We start from the raw sequence: 18,087 nt of genomic DNA on the forward strand, positions 1-18,087 counted from the left end.
CGGGACCAGAGGAAAAGAGGGGGGGGGGGGAATAAAGGGAAAGTGGGAGAAGAAAGGGAAAGTGGGAGAAGAAAGGGGAGGGAGGAATGGGGAAAGGAGGGATAGAGATAAGTGAGGTGGGCAGGGAGGGAGGAAGGAGGGGTGGATGGAGAAGGAGGGAGGGAAGGGGGAGGGAAGAAGGGGAGGATGGAGAAAGGGAAGGAGGGATGAAGGGAGGGAGGGAGAAGGGGGTATGGAGGGAGGGAAGGAGAGGTGGGCTGTCCCCGCCGGCGCCATGTGATGCCCTCTCCTCCCCGGGCTCTCCCGGCCCTCCCCGGCACGGAGCATCCCCGAGGCCGACGGTCGCGTCCCGCCGCGGAGCAACGCCCGCGGGGCCGGTGAGTGCTGGGGACCGGGGCGGGGGAGGCTGGGGTCCCTTCCCGTGTCCGGGCCGGGCTGCCCGCGGGGACGGGGGGAACACAGTCCGGGAAGTGGCTTCTTGGTGTGGGGGGGTCCGATTTGGATGTAAAAACCTGAAAGTTTAAAGCCCGGGGGGGGGGGGGTAGGGTGTCTGGGAGGTGCCGCCTGGGTGCGGAGCGGCAGGGTTTAGGGCATATATTGCTATATTTTCCATACCCGCCTTGGAGTCGGGGCCGGCCGTGCCCTCGGTAGCTCCTCGGGACGGGGGGGGTGGAGCGGGGGGCACCGCCCCGGGCAGCCGCCTCCGCCCGGCCCCGGGGGGAACCGGTGCGCGGAGCCGCGTCCTCAGCCTGGCCCCAGCCGCCCAAGGCACCGCCGGGAGCCCTGCAGCCACGGCCGGACCTGGGGAGCCGTGCCGCGGCCCCTGCCCCCCGGCCCCCCGGCCCCCCGGCCCCAGCGGTTTGCGTTACCTGCCCGCTGGCACCGTCTCCGCTCCGGCTGCGGGAGTTGGGGTTTGCCGGAGCCCCGACCGAACGCCCAGGGTGGGCTGAGCACATGGGGAACCCCTAAATCCCGGCTCTTCGTCCCAGGGCTGTTTCGCCCCCAGACCGATCAGAGACACGGAGGCCGTCTCTTGGGCACCGGGAGCATCCCTGTCTTCACAGGGGACTTTGGGACGTCGAGCTGAGGAAGGGAAGAGTATTTTTCACAGGGAATATAAAAGCTGCTGGAAGTCAGGGGCTGCCAATGTTTTTCAGTGTAGTAAACCCCTTGGAGAGGGGAGTGTGAATTCAAGTGAGGCTATCTGAGAAAAACCTGACCTGGTTGTTAAGTGGAGAGGAAAAAAAAAAAAAAAAACAAAACTGCTGGATCATGTGTTACCATATGAACAGGCAAATGGGGACATGGAGCCTGTCTTCACTTCTCCACACACTACTTATTCATAGCCTGTGAAAGGTGGTGGAACATGAAATATGGTATTTCAGCCACCACGGCGGCGAGCAGAGAGGGTTTCTGACATGCCGTTCGGCTGTTGATTAATTGCTTGTCATTTTGTAAAACTTCATCAGCCCCTGATGCGTGATGCTTTTTGCAGCTTTTAGGGCTGGTTCTTCCTGGCACGAAGCAGCGGGAGGCTCCTCGGTGGTATCCGGAGAGTGGGTCTGACCTGCAGCACCACTGTCCCCGCCGCTGTCCTCGTGTCCCTCGCACCCCCCCGAACCTTCGTGGGGGAAAGGGCAACGAAGAAGAGGCCTCGCCGGAGCTGGTAGGTGGCTGGCATGGTGCAGGTGAGCCTTTGGGAAGGGCAGCAAGGGCGTTGCATTCACTGAAAATAGCATTACATCAGCAAGAATGCTGAAAAGGAATATTTCAGCTAAGAAGGAGTATTTCTGCTGAGTTTTGTGCAGTAGCAGTGGGTGCTGGTGGCGTGACCCAGGCAGGCAGCTTTCACAAGCGCTGTGCGTTTGGGCTCCCTTCAGAGGCTCATCTGCTGCTGGATTTTAGGGGCACCGTTTCAGTCTGTCGCATTGTGACCCATGTAAAAAGCCAAATGGCAGGAGAGCCTCAGCAGCCTGTCCCGCTGCCATCACGCCTTCCCCTGGGCTGCCGTGTGGCTGCTCCGTGTGGCGTCCAGGGGACAGAAATGCTTCTGTGTGTTCTTTTCTCCAATCCCTTGCTGTATTATTGTAGCTGTTGAATATATTCATTGAGCTGAATGAATCCCCACCTGGCAGCATCCATACCGCAGCATTTGCAGCTTCAGCTTCATTTATGGAGAGGGAAGGGAATATGAAATACGAAAGGGAAATAATGCACAAGCCCACAGAGGCTTCTACGGTATCGGCAAGCTGTGAGCTGCGCAAGTGTGCAGCTGGAGCGAGTGCCGGGAGCTTTTCATAAGTCAGCTGGGAAGATTTAAAGCCCTGGTTTTAAGGTAGCATTTTTAAAATAACTAGATGATGGAGTCTAGGTCAAAAGTTATCTGGGAGTCTTAATCTCACTGAAATTAAAGGGGGTTTGGGTTCTAGGTGTGCGATAGAAAGAGAATTTAGAATCAAAGTCACACTGATTTTATCACTGTATAGTCACAAACATCTGACATTTATAGTAAAATATTTATTGGGAAAACAATTTGTCAAAAGACCACACTGATGCACCGTCAGGCTCGGAAGATGGGCTCTTACCCATGAGTGGGGTTTGTGTCTGGTCACTTTGGAGGATGGGACTTGCAGCTTTTCCTTTATTATGAAGGAGGTATCGTTGCTCATCAGTGAAAAACCTTGTCAGAGTGGTGCTCACGGCTGCACTGGGGGGGGGGGGGGTGTGTTATTTGAGCAGCACAGCAGATGGCATCCACTGACCCAAGACAACTTGCGGATAATGCGTTTTCCCACTCGGTGCCTGCCCAGTGCAGCCGGGTGACGTCCCCGTCCGCAGGGAGCGGAGGCTCAGGTCTGCCAGGGCAGGACCTGGCTCACCCTCGAAGCCCTACCGGTGGGCAGCCCCGTGGCCCTGGCCTCTGCTCCGGAGACGTTACAGTAGGTGTCCCTTTTCTCTGCGGCAGCTCTGGCTGGGAATCGCTCTGCTCACTTGCAGAGGTGTGGTGGGTTATGGTCAGTAGAGGTGGCCCGAGCATGGGATTGCAGCGGGGTCCTGGAGGGGCATCTATGCCCCCCTCACCTTCTCCAGCCGGCAGGACAGCAGGGACAGCAGAGCTGTGAGCATGGTGGGTAGAAACCTCCCCTTTTGCAGCAATCTGAAAGTTGGGTGTAATGGGAGGGGAGTCTCTGTATTGGTTTGGTTATTTAAACATTGAGCAACAGAGGTTGATACCATAACGCCAAGCCTAGGTGAGACATTCCAACCATTGCTTAGATGTGTGCAGATAGAAAGAGTTTTCCAGTCCTCCCTTTCCCAGGACAAAGTCACTCACTGTGTGCCACGTCCCAAGCAAAAGCTGAGCTCTCTGTAAGGATTAGCACTTCAGGGACTGAGATACAATACATCACAGGAGAAACATTTTTAAACTATTTGGGAAATACTCTAACCGAGGTGATGCTCAACTCAGACACCGCAGGCTGTACCGGAGCCAGGTGAGAGGCACCGATGTGGGGGCACACGGCAGGTGCTGGCACAAGGCGGGACGGGAAATCCTGGAGCATCCTCCATCAGCTCTCACCGAGTGACAGACCATGAACATCCTGCTCGTCTCACAGCTAAAAGTGAGACTCAAAGCCCTTTATCTGAGAGACCTTCCCAGGACTGCAGCAGGGTCCGGGTGAAGCTGTGGTGGGACTGGCGGCTGCTCTGCCTTCGTCTCCTGCTGCCTTTTACCTGCGTGAGGGTGGATGCCATCACTTTCTACAGGAACAGAAACCTTTGCCTTTGGCAATGCCAAAATACCCAGCCCAAGCTGGGGCTCTGCTCTCACATCTCGCCATCCCCAGCTTCCCTCATGTCGGGTTTCCCCTGGTTCCTGCTGCTGTGGTGGCTGACCAGTGGTGGCTCTTCAGGGGATGCTCAGAGCTGCACCGACTTTATATTCAACAGAAAATGGTCCCTCCTGGACGCTGTTGGGAGACCCTGGAAGCTGCAGACGACCAGAAGCAACACAGCAAACCCAACCTAAAAACCGGGTGATTTGGAAAGTTGTGTTAAATCCTTCTGATGCTGGAGTTGCTGCTTGGGAAGCGGCACGTCTCCTCTGAAGCACAGAAAAGGTGAGCAGGAAAGAAATTGGGACAAAACTGTCCTTTTCTGTACAACTGAAGGAGAGTGGGGAGGGCTGAAGAGGAAAGCAACATCAGCAGCATGTGTGTCAACCGTTCCCCAGTTCTTACTCTAAAATATCTTACAGACCGCATGGAGAAGAAGAGGTCAGGCTGTGACGTAGGTGGCAGGAGAGGTACTGCTGGGGGGCTGCCGCAGGAACGTGGTGGTGTAAAGGGGTGGTGTGAACAGGGGAGGGGTGTTGTTAAAGACCAGCTACACACAGCCAAGCCAAGTTTCACCTGGCAATGGGTGCTGGTCTGGGGGAAGGAAGGTGGAAGAGTGAGACCGAGTCTGTTCCCCGTGCCGAGCAGGGCAGGCAGCCAACGTCTTCCCGAGGCCACGCCGGGCTTGGTACCGAGCCGTGCTCCTCCGACCGGGTCACGCTGCCGGTGCCTGGTGCCAGGCTGCTCCATGCCCTGCATGGTTTGTCCTATCCTGTCTGCTGGGACATTTACAGTTAAATCCTGGAACTGGCGATGAATCTTGCTAAAATCAGAGCAGTAGAAAGTTTAATATCTCCAATGATGTGTAAATGCTTATTCTGTACTTTGACATCGCATAACCTGACTATTAAACCCAGCAAACTACAAAGCAAAGACCTTTCCTGTGTGAAGAAGGGACCAAACTTTTGCAGCTGCCCAGTGTCAGACCTGGAGAGCTTGTGCACGAAGACACCACCACCAGCATCTGAGGACCTGTGTCCCAAACTGCTTAAGCAAAGCCAGATGGAACAGCCGTGGCGCTTGGTAATGGTTTAACGGCAGCCGTTAATGGCACTCGGCTTGTTCAGACGTTTGCCCGAGGTGTGGACGGTACAGCCCTTCTCTGCTTTCTTTATGCCGTCGTTTCAGTACTCAGAGGCTTTGCGGTAAAGCTGGTTTCTAAGCGGGGAAGGGGGAATGCAATCTCCTGGCTAACAAGGCGTCTGCTTCGTGCTAGCAATCGTGTTTAATCACACCGAGGGGACGGAGGTCTCTGTGGCCGTGGCCGGCGCGTGCAGCCTGCCCGACGAGCTGCTCGTCTGCAGCCTTCGGCGTTCAGAGACGCCAACGGCGCTCAGGGGATTTCTTGCTTTCTCTCATTTGTCACACTGAAAGTGTTCATAAAAACACTCCGGCTGCCAGCGCTGGTGAGAAGAGCTGCGTCGGCAAATGAAGAGCTGCGGCGGGCTGCCCTGCCTCCATGGCACAGGTACCCAGGGCTCACCTCTCCCTGCCACCGACACGGGGGAGGCGGAAGAGTTTTAATTAGCTCGTGATGCTATTTCTTACCTCCCGGCGATGCTTAATTTAGCTCGAGCAGTCATGCACTGATCATTAGGGGGAAAAGAAGGAAACAGGGGGGTTGGCCCCTCTCCACGGAGCAGCCTGGCAGGAGCAGCCACGACCCCTGAAACCTGGGCTGGGAGCGGGGGCTTTTCCTAGCCCTCAGGTAGCAGTTACAGTTTATAGCCCAGAGAAATGTCGTGTGCTGGCATTTGTAGTACACAGCTCCTGCAGGGCTTACACTGCACTTGTGGGTTCTATTCATACCCACTTCAGTTTAAAACAGCATAAATATCTCACAGAAAAGGTGCCTGAGATCTTCAGTCATGCTGTGACCTGCCTTGCTGCTGGAAGGACACAGAGACCTTGAAAAGCTGTCATCGTGCAAGGAAGAGGCTTATTCTCCTCGTTTTAATATACAAGGCCATTGCAGGACTTTGTGCCATCTTAAATGGAAGCGAACGAGAACCAACTGCTAAAGGTTTAATGTGCCACTAGACCAGCCCAGCCTTGGCCCTGGTGCGAAGTGGGTGCCTGCAGCTGAGCCGGCTGCTCTCCTCCAGGCATTGCGTACGCCGTGAGATGACGTTGCCCTCACTTATCCCTGCTGCTGGGTTTGCTCCGGCTCCCTCTGCGCCAGCCAAGGTGAGCGGAGGGAAGCACTACGCCAAAGCCAGAAGAGGGTCACTGGATCGTCGGGTTACTGGAGTTTATGTATTTAGGCTGTAAAGTGCAACCTGCGATGTACAGCACGCAGAGGTTAATGGGCAAGCACCGCGCCGCACAGCACACAGCAACGAGATTTCTGCAGCGCTTATAGCAAAGTCCCCAGCTGGTTTCTTTGCAGCGCTAGATATTCCCCCTTTTATTCTGCTTTCGTAGCTCTTTGTAGGGAATTGAAACCAGCAGTTTGACTCACGTCCCTGACTGCGAGCTCTTCGACACGCTGCAAGTAGGTGAATGGTGTATGGCAGCTTTGATATGCAGAGGGTGAGAGGGTGTTGGGAAGGGCTCTGCAAAGGAAAGGGCTCAGTTATTGTTAGTGAGGTAAAATTTGAATGTGCATATGTATATAGTTTAAACCTGGAGAACTTGGGTGCATGGGCAATATTGCAAGCTCAGGTCTTTAGCTCCTAGTTCCCTCTTGAGAAATGCCATTTGTGTAACGCTTTCCTACAAAACCGCAGGGTAGGAGCTGCCGGCGCGTGATTGCGGAGCCGTGCCTGCCATCTGCCTCGTGCATCCTTCGTGTGAGTCGGTTGGAAGCAGAGAGCCGAGGCTGCGTCCTCTCCTACGGTCCAGGAGCTCTCCCCTGCCCGCTGCCGAAGCCACCCCACTCCCAGCGTCTCCCAGAGCCGCCCAGCAGCCACAGCATCCATCGAGGACCCTCCTCGCTGTGACACTTGCCTCGCAGTCGGTCTGCCAGAACCTGAGCTTCCCACCTTCGCAGCCAACGTCGCAGGTTTTCCACTTGCCAAAGCGTTGCTTCAGCTAGGGTTAAAAGAGGTAAGAGCCTTAAACGCCAAGGAGAAAGGAGACACACGGGTGGGATGTGCTCTAGAAGAGGTTTTTGGCGGGGGATATTTGTGGATCCGGAAAGACCATGTGAATGAGCACAGGCTGTGCCAGCAGCGCGTGAGCCGGGGCTGGGGGGGGCTGTTTGGTCAATGATTTTATTTGTTGAAAGTTGCTGGCATCATCCGAAACCATCAGTGTGAATGAGCTGGAGCGGAGCCATCGCCCCGGCAAGCACGGCGGCGCAGGAACGGCAGAGGCAGCCGGTTAGGGAAAGTCTCTGGTTAGAGGGCTGGGATGGGGAAATAAATCTCAGTTGTTGTGCCTTTGACCTTGGGAATATCACTCGATCTCCTTGTGTTTGGTGCTGGAGCTGAAGGTGGGCTCAGTTAATCAGTAACAACCATCCTTGCAAACCTGTCCCAGGGAAAAAGGGCAGGTTTCGAGCAGCCCGCAGCAAAAAGGCTGGTGCATGGTAAAGGAGAGGGAAGAGCAGCCATGGGTCAGCCTTGGGGGTTCGCTGAGCAGGCTGTGGGTTCAGCAGAAAAATACAGTACTTTCTATACGGCATCTCCTTCACTCTTGCACTGCCATGAAAGGATTTTTGATCAAGCTTAAAAAAAATAACTTGGACAAGAAATGAAGCATGGGAAGTGCTAGGGAAAAGGGGAATTTCTCAGAAAAATTATAAAAGTCAAATATAAGAGAAAAATCCCAAGTAATTCCACGCATAAAATTAGTTAGTGGTGACCATTACAGTGTGTGGCAGTCACACATCGTTTCTTCCGATTATTTTTCAGTTGTTCCTTGTGTCCGATGACAAGCAAAAAATTAATAGGTTTATGATTGCTGTGGCTCAATCTAGGTTCAAATAACTCATAACCAGCTTTCTTTTTATTTTTTTTATTTTTTTTTTAAACCCTCTCTGGAGAGCCTGTGAGCCCAGTGCACTCGATTGATTCAATGCTGCTGTTTCCATCCGGCTGGAATGGCAGTGCTGCGTGCGGGGCTGGCCGTGCCGCCAGCAGCCGAGGGGAAGCTTTCAAGTCCAGTATTGATCCTTTTGAAGTTTATGGCTGCTGGTAGGCGCAGTTGCTACTGCTTGTTCAACCTGCCATGAGATGGACTGTTTCGTTTCTTAATATCAGGCTAAACCTCCTCCACATCAAAAAGATTTATTTCTGTACTTAATTTTTCCAATACATACTTTCTCTCCCAGAAATCAAGCTGACATTTCTATATGACACTAATGCAGCTCTGTAAAGCTGCCTGGCAGGTTTCTGTCTTCCCATGGACGAGGTGAGGTGGCGGGTGCCGGCAGCCCAGGACAGGTCTCCTGGGAACCCTACGGACCAGCTCCAACCCACGTCCCCTTCGGCCATTCCCTCTCAGCGTACCAGCCCAGGAGATGCTGCTTTCCTCTGCAGCCATCCCTGCTCTCCTGCAGCTGTTAGATGGAAGCGGAGCAGCCCTGGGTCTCTCTCCTTTTCCAGGCTTCAGGAGGGAGTGTTGCTTCTAAAGCGGTAATTCCAAACCCAAAACTATCTTGCCCAGTTTTCCAGCTCAGGTTTCTGGAGCTGTTTCTCCTGGGTCCCCAGATGGAGTAGCCGGCACTGCCCACACCATCTCCTCCTCTTCCTCTCCTCTGCTGAGCTGCATATGCCCAGCAGTGGCTAAAGTCACCTCGCCGCGCGCTCCTCACACTGGTAAAGCCCTCTGCAAACGAATAGAGCATCGGTTGGAGTCGGCTGGACGCAGGCTGCATCTTGCACGTGCTGTTTTAGCACCTTTGGGTGCTCCATAAGCTCAGTGGGAACTGCTGTGCCATTTTGTGACCACCTTTCTAGTCCGTTGTGGTTTTTCATGACCAAGTTAAGCTTTTCTGGATTTGCCCACGAGGGAGCCAGGACGATGTTGTGCTGTCTGAAGGAGGGTGACGGTGCAGCGGTGGCCTCGGCCAGCCCCCCGGCATGGTCCTGCCTGCCCGAGCGCTGCTGGCTCTGAAAAGTTTAGTTCTGAAAGAGCCACTCTCCTTGACCTACTTATTTTTGCCCGCATTTGTGGCCTGCGTTGTGTCCTGAGGAAGAGATCGTGCTGCTTGAAGGCCCTTTATTTTTAGCCAGCCCAATTTTCTTGTTGCAGCTTAGTGGGAGCTGGTCCTTTCAGTTCAGCTCCATCACGGCTCACGCTCTCCTGCATTTGCCGGCTCTTACCCAGGTCCCTGATGTCCTTTGTACATCGATCGCTCACTCAGTGGGTTTCCTCCCCTCCCTCCACCAGGCTTCATTCCTTCTCCTTTATGTTCTGCTCAGCCTCTCCCACTGCTCCAGGTCCATGGCTTAACCTCTGATTTCCCTCTGCCCTTGGCTTGCAGCAGGGACCGGGCTTTCACAACTGCAGAGGCAGGTCACCAGGTTTGTCCTGGCTCCCAGCACCCCTCCACAAACAAAGCCTTCCCTCCTATCTGCTCCAATAACCTTGGCTGTGCTTCCCCTCCTCACAAACGCCAGGAAATTGGAAACGATGCTCTAGCCACATAAAAATCAGCAGCTGCCTCCTTGGCCTGGCTTGGCCCTGCTCTTTCTACCTTTACCCAGGACAGGAGGGAGCGTTGTTTTCTGCTGAACTCGGAGCAGTGATTTATTGATGTGACCCATCCTGTCTGGGTAGCTGACCAGCAACATATTTATTTTTCTCAGCCCATCCACGTAGCCCAGAGCAGTGGCTTGTGCTCGGCGTTAGGTCACGAAGGGGTGGGCTCAGAAATCTGGACCAGGACAATTACTGGTTTTTTGTGACAGTGGAGCAATAGGTAAGGGCTTCAGCTCACTCCTAGATCTGGGTGAACTGCGTTAGGAACAACGCCAGTATTCACTTCATTTCATTTTCCGAAGGGGTCAGTCCCGGCAAGGGCCATGTGCAATTCCCATCAGAAGCTATGGCTCCAAGACAAAAAGAAACTCATTATGATGAGGACTGCAGATTATATTGCAGACTGCCTTTATTATTCCCTGGACTACTACCAGAAGGCACAGTGTGAGTGAAGGAGCAGGAGCAGTTTTAAGGTCCTATTTCTTGGAAATCTTTGGGGCTATATTCATTTAATTTAAAATACAGCTACTGTTGGCAACCAAACAGCATCACCTTTTCAGCTGTAGGAAGCATAACACAATTGGTAAAGGTTACTGGGGACTAAATCCTTGCTGAAAATCAAGCCAGCTCCTGTTTGTGCCCTTGAAAAATCTTTCTCTTGGGATCCCTGCTAATTCTCCAGGCGCTGGACATGGGGGAAGGTTTGTTCCGAGCGGCTGCTCTGCACCATCCCTGCCTCCTGTCCCCCACCGCATCGGGCTCGGTTTTATGTGCCAGCACGGCAGTAATAGGGATCACTCTCTAATGCATCCGTGATTATATGGAAATTGAAGTGTGAGAGAGAAAAGAAATGAGGCAATTGAGAGGCAGGACTCTGACGCCCGACCCCTCTCCCTGCTGCTAGTGTCACCCCGATGACCAATATAAATGATGCCAAATGGGTGTATTTTCCAGTGCCTGGTGTTGATAGACAACAAATCACAGGAAATATTTAGCTATTTCCCTCTGAATGGCTTTATCTGGACCTTTACATACTCCCTACTTTGATTTTTGGCTCCTTATTAACGAAAAATGTGCAGGGAGGACGGTTGTTGATGATACACGAGCCAGGAATACATTCCAGCTCTTTTTACCATTTTGGCGCCAAAATGCCAAGAGGGATGAGCCACCCTGTAGCAAACGCTGCTCATTTTGAGGCAGCAACTAGAAAATATGGCTCTGAGTTAGGGAGAGGAAGGGATGAGGCAGAGGATCTGTGCTTTGCCTGGTCATATTGCTGGATCAAATGGGATCTAAAAAGAGATGGGAAATGGCATCTTCCCATCCAGTGAAGGGGTAAAGCGATGTCCGAACGTCTACAGCTCTGTGCCGGTCTCTCCCCTTGCCAGAAAGGCTGTCCTCAGGCTACCAAAGCGCAGGGCTGCTTTTGCAGGATGTGCTTCTCTGCCCCGTAGCTACCAGTTTCTTCTTTAGCTGCTGCCTCCTAATTCCTCAGGAAAAAACAATCTGAGCACCTCCTCTGCGCGTCTCGCTCCTCGCACCCCTAGCAGGGAGATGTCCCTCCTGGGAACACATCCTGCTTTTCTTGAGCTGAGGGAAACGTTAAATAAGAACATGAAAAATGAGGCTTGTTAGCAAAGCCAAAGGTGGAAAGCTTGCCGGAGCACGAGCTGGAGCATTTGCTCAGGCTGTCTGTAAGCGAGAGCGTTCCCCTTCCCGTAGGTCGGTACCTTCTGGGAAACGGCTCAGTGTGAACATAGGAAGAGCCAAATCCTTAATTTCATATGGAAGGGAATTGTCAGAGCTGTTACAGCGCTTGAGGGTGCAAGTACATCTGCTTCCTACCAAGATGTACTCGTCTGCTTTGGACTCGGGGTAGGATGTGATAATAAAAGTCTCTTTCTCTCTTTCGCTCGAGAATTTGCAACTCTTCCAGCAGCATTCCCTGCTTTTCTCTCTTGTTGCTGCCCAGAGCAGTGAGCTGGAGGTGCAGCCTTGGGTCTTGCATCTATTCACTAAATGCAGTTATTTGGACTCCACGGTAACTACAAGGTTCCTTCAGCCTTTTATGGAACTTGCTGTAAGATCAGGTCAGGACCGGGCTGGGGGGAGCGTGGTGCTGTGCATTTGTGCTGCAGATGTGCCAGGGATGGGCACCGCAGGAGCACACAGCTCCCCAAGAGAGCCCGGTTCAGCAGCAACAAATAACCATCAGCACCGTCTGCTTGTATTAATCATGAGGGAGCTATGGCAGAACATTATCTTTCGAGGCTTTCGAGTGTAAAAGTGCAAGCTGTGAGGACTCTTGGCATCTCTGAGAGTCACTGTAAGCAAGTATTAATATATTTACATCAGAGGTGCAAGAAAAAAAGCCGTCCCCTGGTCTGCTCTCCGGCCACACGTGTCTGAACAGCAAGCCGTCATCCCTGGCCCAGGCAGGAGCCGCGTCTCCTGATTTAATCGCTAAATCCCACCACCTTTGCCACAGTGATAACAGCAACGCGACCTCTCTTCCCAAGAGCCCGTTCACCAATGCGTGCCGCGATAGCAAACCCCGGCTGCGAGCACAGGCGTGATGGAGCTATTCCTGCGCAGGTTCAAAAGCAGACACCCACGGAGATGTTTGACATATGTGCTCCGGCTCTATTGCTTCTCCGTCATTATCTTGGGAATAGGTGTTTCAAATGAAATGTGGGTTTCGGAGGGCTCTGCCCTCCTTCCCAGGCAGTGGGATGCAGCGGGTGAGCGCCGGGCTCTGCCCCCCAGCCCTCTCCCATTTGTTGTCCCTTGAAACTCCTCGCAGCGTGAATGAGCCTTGTGCGATTTTAAAGGGAGCCCAAGGAAAATGCATCCCACTGCTACTGTGTTAAATTCAGTAGCTTTTGTTGTCTAGCAGAATTTTTATTTTTTTTTTCCTTATTGTTTGCAGTGCCGAACAACAGCAAAATGTGCCTTGGAAAATATACGTGACACGGCACTTGTCTCTGGTTCATACTGCCTTTATAGAAGTAGTCAATAGATCTGTCTCACTCCCACTCCCCAGAAGACCATCTCTCATGCATATCTTTTCCTTCTTGCTCTTATTCCTCTAATCTTTTCTTTCTGTGGCTTTTCCCCCGCCCCCCTATATTAATTGCACTTATTCTCTGCTGCACCAAGAACTCTGAGTTCTGGTGACATTTAATCAGTCTTCAGGGCACTGTGAAAACTGCTAACTTCTGCAAATAAGCAAAAATAAAATAATAAAAAAAATTTTAAAAAAAGATTATTCATTCTATAAGCAACATGGGGGATGAGGGAAGTTTTTTCACCAGCTCTGTGGCCCCACTTCCCTGCTTTCCCCTGGAGCACAAGCCCAGTTGGGACCAGTTCAGTCTCTGTGTTCAGCCGACACCGGCACTGACAGCTCTGATCCAGCAAGCACAATAAAAAGCAAAAGAAGGCAAGCTATTGCACCACACTGCTCTGCTTCGAGGCATTTCATGATGTCAATCAGCGTGCATAAATGTAGCATGGTTTTTGCAAAATGGGGATCTTGATCCCCCAGTGGGTAAATCTACCCTGGAAGAGGAAAAATGGCAATACGGGGGGGGAGTGGGGTGGGGAGCGGAGCCGCTCAGGAGCGGGTTTTGGTCTGGCAGCTAAAAGTATTTTTGCTGATCCGTTACTGTGGTGTTCGTGAGCCTCGACAGGCTCCTGTGCCGAGGCGATACGGCTCTCGCTGCTGCCCTCAGATAACGCTCTGAGGATGGCAGACGCTGCGGTTCGGCTACGTCCTTGGGGAGACGAGCGCCGGGTTCGGCTGGAGCAGCAGGAATTTACCTGCAGCAAATAAAATGGGAGTTGATGAGCTGCTCCTGGCCATCCTGCACTGCTCCAGCACCGGCACCCGGCACTCAGCACATCCAGGAGCCCTGGGCCAGCGTGGGGCAGCAGTCGGGTGGGATTTGGTTCAAACTCTCCATCTGTCAGGCCCGGCTGTGATTGTTTTAATGGCTTATTTCAGCTCGACCTAAATAAGCAATTAAGGGCAGAGGGCAAAGCTTTGACACAGCCGTTCCCCCAAAAAGCGGTAGACGGCTCCGCTGATGGCCGTGCACCCTCTCCCGGCAGCCGTCCCCGCCGTCACCTCGGCCCCCCCCATGCTTTTGGGCATGAGCGCCTGCGGCAGGAAGGCGCTGACCCTGCTCAGCAGCGTGTTCGCCGTCTGCGGCCTCGGCCTCCTGGGCATCTCTGTCAGCACTGACTACTGGCTCTACCTGGAGGAGGGCATCGTCCAGCCCCAAAACCAGACGGCGGAAATCAAACTGTCGCTGCACTCGGGGCTCTGGAGAGTCTGCTTTCTGGCAGGTATGGCCCCCCTCCCGAAAACATCCCCTGTAAGGTGATATCTGCTGCCTGTCAGCGTTGTACCATGGGAGAGGGCTGGGGAAAATAGGATTTTTAGAGGCTGTGCCCATCTTTGCTTCCAAACTTAGGCACAGCCTGAGTAATGCCACCACCTCGTGCCCAGCTTTAATACTCAGATGGATGAACGTGCCTTTGCACATAGGCTTTGGGTGAGCTCACTGCTGCTGTGCCAGACCCCGCTGCTCCCCGTCCCGCTCCGTCCCAGCGCCACGGCCAGAGTGCCTTGGGCAGCAGCTCAAAACTTTCCACTGTGTCCCTGCAACATTTAGATTCAGGTCAGCTGGACCATTCCCTCCGTCTGCGCCAAGTTTGATGAAGCGACTTGGCTGCAGTGATGGAGTTGAATGAAACCCAAGGGAATGGGAATCTCAAAGTGACCGACCTGAAATGTCACGAAGTTTCAACTGCTGCTTTGAAAAAGTCGGGGAGCGAGGAGCTCTGATATCGCCCCTGGGATGACCTTAAACTCTCTGGCTTCAGGCTTCACGTTTCTGTATACAAGGGTATCCTTTTGCGCAAGAGCGATGGGAGTTAAGGGATGTCTGTCTTCAGCCCCAGACACTGACACCCTAACTGGAAGCAGCACTAAAAAAACAAGATTGTTTTTATGCATGCACTGAAATTAATTTTAAAGCCACTCTCCCCCACCAAAAATAAACAAAGATGCTGGAGGTGTGACTCGGTCTGTGTCTGCTGCAGGTGAGGAGCGTGGCCGGTGCTTCACTATCGAATACGTCATGCCCATGAACATCCAGCTGACGTCTGAATCCACAGTCAACGTCCTGAGTAAGTGGTTCGGTGGGGTCTGACTCTTTATGTCCTGCAAAGCACCAAGGGGTCACTGGGGATCCCCCCAGGAATTCCTCTTTGTGTCCTTGCTGAAGAAGCTCCTAATTCGTTGACGGTGCTACCACACAAGGATGGAACCACATTTGTTACTATGTGAATTACACGATACGCTCCTAAGCTTTTGGGGATATCCCTTTCTAACAGCAGGATGCTCACCGAGGCTCTAAGCTGTACAATTTCCTGTCGCTGGCTATTCAGCGCTGATGTTTATGGAAGTGTTTGGCTTTATAGTCTCCTCTCCATAATTTGCAGCTGTATTTAGTCTGTAGCAGTCAATTTTACACATTACGTGGTGGGATGAATTAAGGATGGAGTGTCACAGCTCTCACGAGCAGTCATTTCTGATTTAATAAATAGCAGTGTTCAGCAAATAGTTTTGCAGCAAAGCTAGAGAAAAATGCAGCTTCCGATGTTTTTTTCCTATGTAAAACCCTCAGAAATGCAAACATTAGCAGATGTTTCCACAGCCAGAGTCACCTCTTTGCTCAGCAAAGAAGGGAACCCCTGCCAGGGGCCGGGGAGCAGCGCAGGGGCACCCACATTAACCAGGAGCCAGGAAGGACACAACGTGGTCAGAGAGCGGCAGGGCTGCAGCCATCCCACCCAGCCAAGCCCATTTCTCGTGCTGCGTGCAGAGGATTGACCTGTTCTCGCTGTCCTCTGCTCCTCTCCCGCCAGAGATGATCCGCTCTGCCACCCCCTTCCCTCTGGTCAGCCTCTTCTTCATGTTCATCGGCTTCATCCTGAGCAACATCGGCCACATTCGGCCTCACAGGACCATCCTCGCCTTCGTCTCGGGGATATTCTTCATCCTGTCAGGTGAGTTTTGCTAGTCAGCTTTTCTCCTGAAAATCCTTGAGCATGGAGCACGGTTGCTTTTGTAGCTGCTGGTGCTCTCCTAACCCGCCGTGGTGGCTCCTGGCTCGGCCCCGCAGCCTGCTCAGGCTTTGCAGGATGGGAAATCACCCAGTGCAAGACTTGCTTGTGGCAGTGGCGAGGAGATGCGGGGGGAAAGACCCACCACCCACGTGGGAGCAGCTGCTGGGGTGCTGGGGGAGAGGATGGCTCTCACGGCATGTCGGTTGGAGGAGAGATCTGAAATTTCAAACTGCTCAGCTGGGATGTTTCTACATGAGACAAGTGAATGTTTTATTCATGGTGTTGTGCTAGTGTTAAACAAATAGCTGTGCCAGCCCAGCTTTGAAGCCAGCTCCTACCCAGAGCACACGGATGTGCTTGAGCAGGTCACGGTTTGAGTGAAATGAGAGGAGCGCCCTGGGTCGGCTCAGCAGGAAAGCAGCCTCTTTCCCCAGTTATTTCAAGCACACTTCCACAGTTTCACACTTTCACCCACAAGTCAGGTCTTAAAGGAGGGTGCTTCTTTAGCAGCTTCATCCCTGAAGCGTTTCCTACCATCGTTCTCCTTGGTTTCTCCCCAGGGCTGTCTCTGGTGGTGGGGCTGGTCCTCTACATATCCAGCATTAACGACGAGATGCTCAACAGGACCAAGGACTCGGAAACATTCTTCAATTACAAATACGGATGGTCGTTTGCCTTCTCTGCCATCTCGTTCCTTCTCACGGAGGTACCCGGGAGCTGTCACATCCCTGTAACGAGTGTATCCCATTCTCGGGTTGGGGGGGGACATTGAGGCTGTGAGCAAAAAGAGGACTCGGGCAGGGTTTCAGGGCAGGCTATGAGGGCAGACAGGTAATATATAGTACGGTGGGAGACGTACAGTGGGGACAGACCCCCAGCCTGGAGCACTGATGGGGCGTTTGATCATGATTTGATGCTGAGCATGGATGCAGAGAAGGAGGAGATGTGGTTGTGCCATGTTAGTTACTGCCGGGACCCAGGGCACGGGGCAGCGAAGTGCCTGTCCTCAAGAGCCCTTGTGCATCGTCAGCAGAGCAAAAAAAGCAATTTATATTCTCGTTGTGTTTTGGTGGTGGCAGTGAAGGCAGCCGTTAGCGGGGTGAGCATCAGGCTGTGTCTCTCTCCCCCGCAGAGCGCCGGGGTGATGTCGGTTTACCTGTTCATGAAGCGATACACAGCCGAGGACATCTACCGCCCTCACCCCGGCTTCTACCGTCCCCGTCTCAGCAACTGCTCCGACTACTCGGGGCAGTTCTTGCACCCGGACGCGTGGGCGCGGGGACGCAGCCCTTCGGATATCTCCAGCGAGGCGTCCCTGCAGATGAACAGTAACTACCCGGCTCTGCTGAAGTGCCCCGACTACGACCAGATGTCCTCGTCCCCGTGCTGAGCCCCATCACCCTCGCGCCCGCTCCCACCCAAGCGCCAACGGTCGCCGCGTCCTGACTCTGTTTGTCTTTTGTTTTTTTCTTTTTAGGCCACTCTTTCAGGGCAATTCTCTATTTATAGGAGCATAAATACAACCAGAGATTGGTTATATAACCAATAATGTAACTTAGAGAATTGGCATATTTTCCTTTTTTGGGGTTGTTTTTTTTTTTTTTTTTATTCTTCCCTGCATAACTAAAAATCTCTCCAAAGTCCTCTTCTCTCAGCTCGTCCCGCTGAGCAAACAGCAGTTCTGCCTGGGGGATAAATCCAGGGTTGGACTCAAGAGCAGAAAAAAGAAAATAGAGTAAAACTAAGAAAAAGAAATTGTATTTTCTTGGTTTAGGTAGGCTGCAAAAGTTTGTGCGTTTGACTGTATCATTTAATTATAGATTTACTGGTCTAAGCACCAGCAGGCATAAAAGATTTGTGTAAATTTCCAAGAAATAGCCATCATAAGAAAAATATAAATTTTGTCTTGATTCAATATTTACTGATTGATATCACTCGTTGCTGGATATCACTTTTCAGCAGGCTGTAATGGGAAATAGCCATCTTCCTCGACTATACCTCAGCAGGCTTAGACACAAGCCGGTTGTTGTTTCTCTATGGCCACTTTCAAACTGTTGCTTAAATATCCCGTGTTAGACTGGAGGCACTACAGCCCCGGGGTGTCCGGGCTGTTGGGGTGGCTCAGGCACCCCCATTTCCTCCGTCATCCCATAGACTGGAGGTCTGAAGAGCGACTGGGAGAATTTCAGTGAGGTATCGAGTGGAAAACTACCGAAAACCTTCCCATAGGAAACGTTAGGCGCAGGATTTAGGGGAAATTATGGCCAGAAGCGCAAGTTATTGCAGTGAAAGGTGAGATCCCAAACGGGTGTAAAGTGATGTAGCTGAAATTCATGGCACTAGTCCACCGTAGCAAAGTAGTCGGCTTATATTTCATTTTTGGCAAGAGAATGGTATTTTAGCT

General features: G+C 52.6%; 1 protein-coding gene across 2 annotated transcripts; it reads left to right on the forward strand.

Moving 5' to 3' along the window:
- The first annotated feature begins 245 nt into the window (after positions 1-245).
- CACNG5 (calcium voltage-gated channel auxiliary subunit gamma 5) lies at positions 246-17,600 on the forward strand. 2 transcript variants are annotated; one of them, XM_054846571.1, is made up of 9 exons: positions 246-377; positions 1,496-1,666; positions 3,952-4,121; positions 6,626-6,944; positions 13,659-13,895; positions 14,655-14,741; positions 15,483-15,623; positions 16,244-16,389; positions 16,816-17,600. In XM_054846571.1, the coding sequence occupies exons 5-9, from the start codon at positions 13,688-13,690 to the stop codon at positions 17,071-17,073; spliced, it is 840 nt and encodes a 279-aa protein (XP_054702546.1). In that variant the 5' UTR covers positions 246-377; positions 1,496-1,666; positions 3,952-4,121; positions 6,626-6,944; positions 13,659-13,687; the 3' UTR covers positions 17,074-17,600. The 2 variants fall into 2 exon arrangements, with proteins under 2 accessions (XP_054702546.1, XP_054702545.1); XM_054846570.1 differs by lacking the exon at positions 3,952-4,121.
- Positions 17,601-18,087: the final 487 nt, after the last annotated feature.

The sequence above is a fragment of the Grus americana genome, chromosome 18 (assembly GCF_028858705.1).
Source record: "Grus americana isolate bGruAme1 chromosome 18, bGruAme1.mat, whole genome shotgun sequence".
In the NCBI taxonomy this organism is placed as follows: Eukaryota; Metazoa; Chordata; class Aves; order Gruiformes; family Gruidae; genus Grus; species Grus americana.

What these genes read in the sequence shown, in the direction of transcription:
- CACNG5 (XM_054846571.1), top strand. Translation starts at nt 13,688, where the DNA reads ATGCTTTTGGGCATGAGCGCCTGCGGCAGGAAGGCGCTGACCCTGCTC. An exon ending in GAGAGTCTGCTTTCTGGCAG is followed by an intron (nt 13,896 to 14,654) that starts GTATGGCCCCCC and finishes TGTCTGCTGCAG; the next exon opens with GTGAGGAGCGTGGCCGGTGC. An exon ending in ATCCACAGTCAACGTCCTGA is followed by an intron (nt 14,742 to 15,482) that starts GTAAGTGGTTCG and finishes CTCTCCCGCCAG; the next exon opens with AGATGATCCGCTCTGCCACC.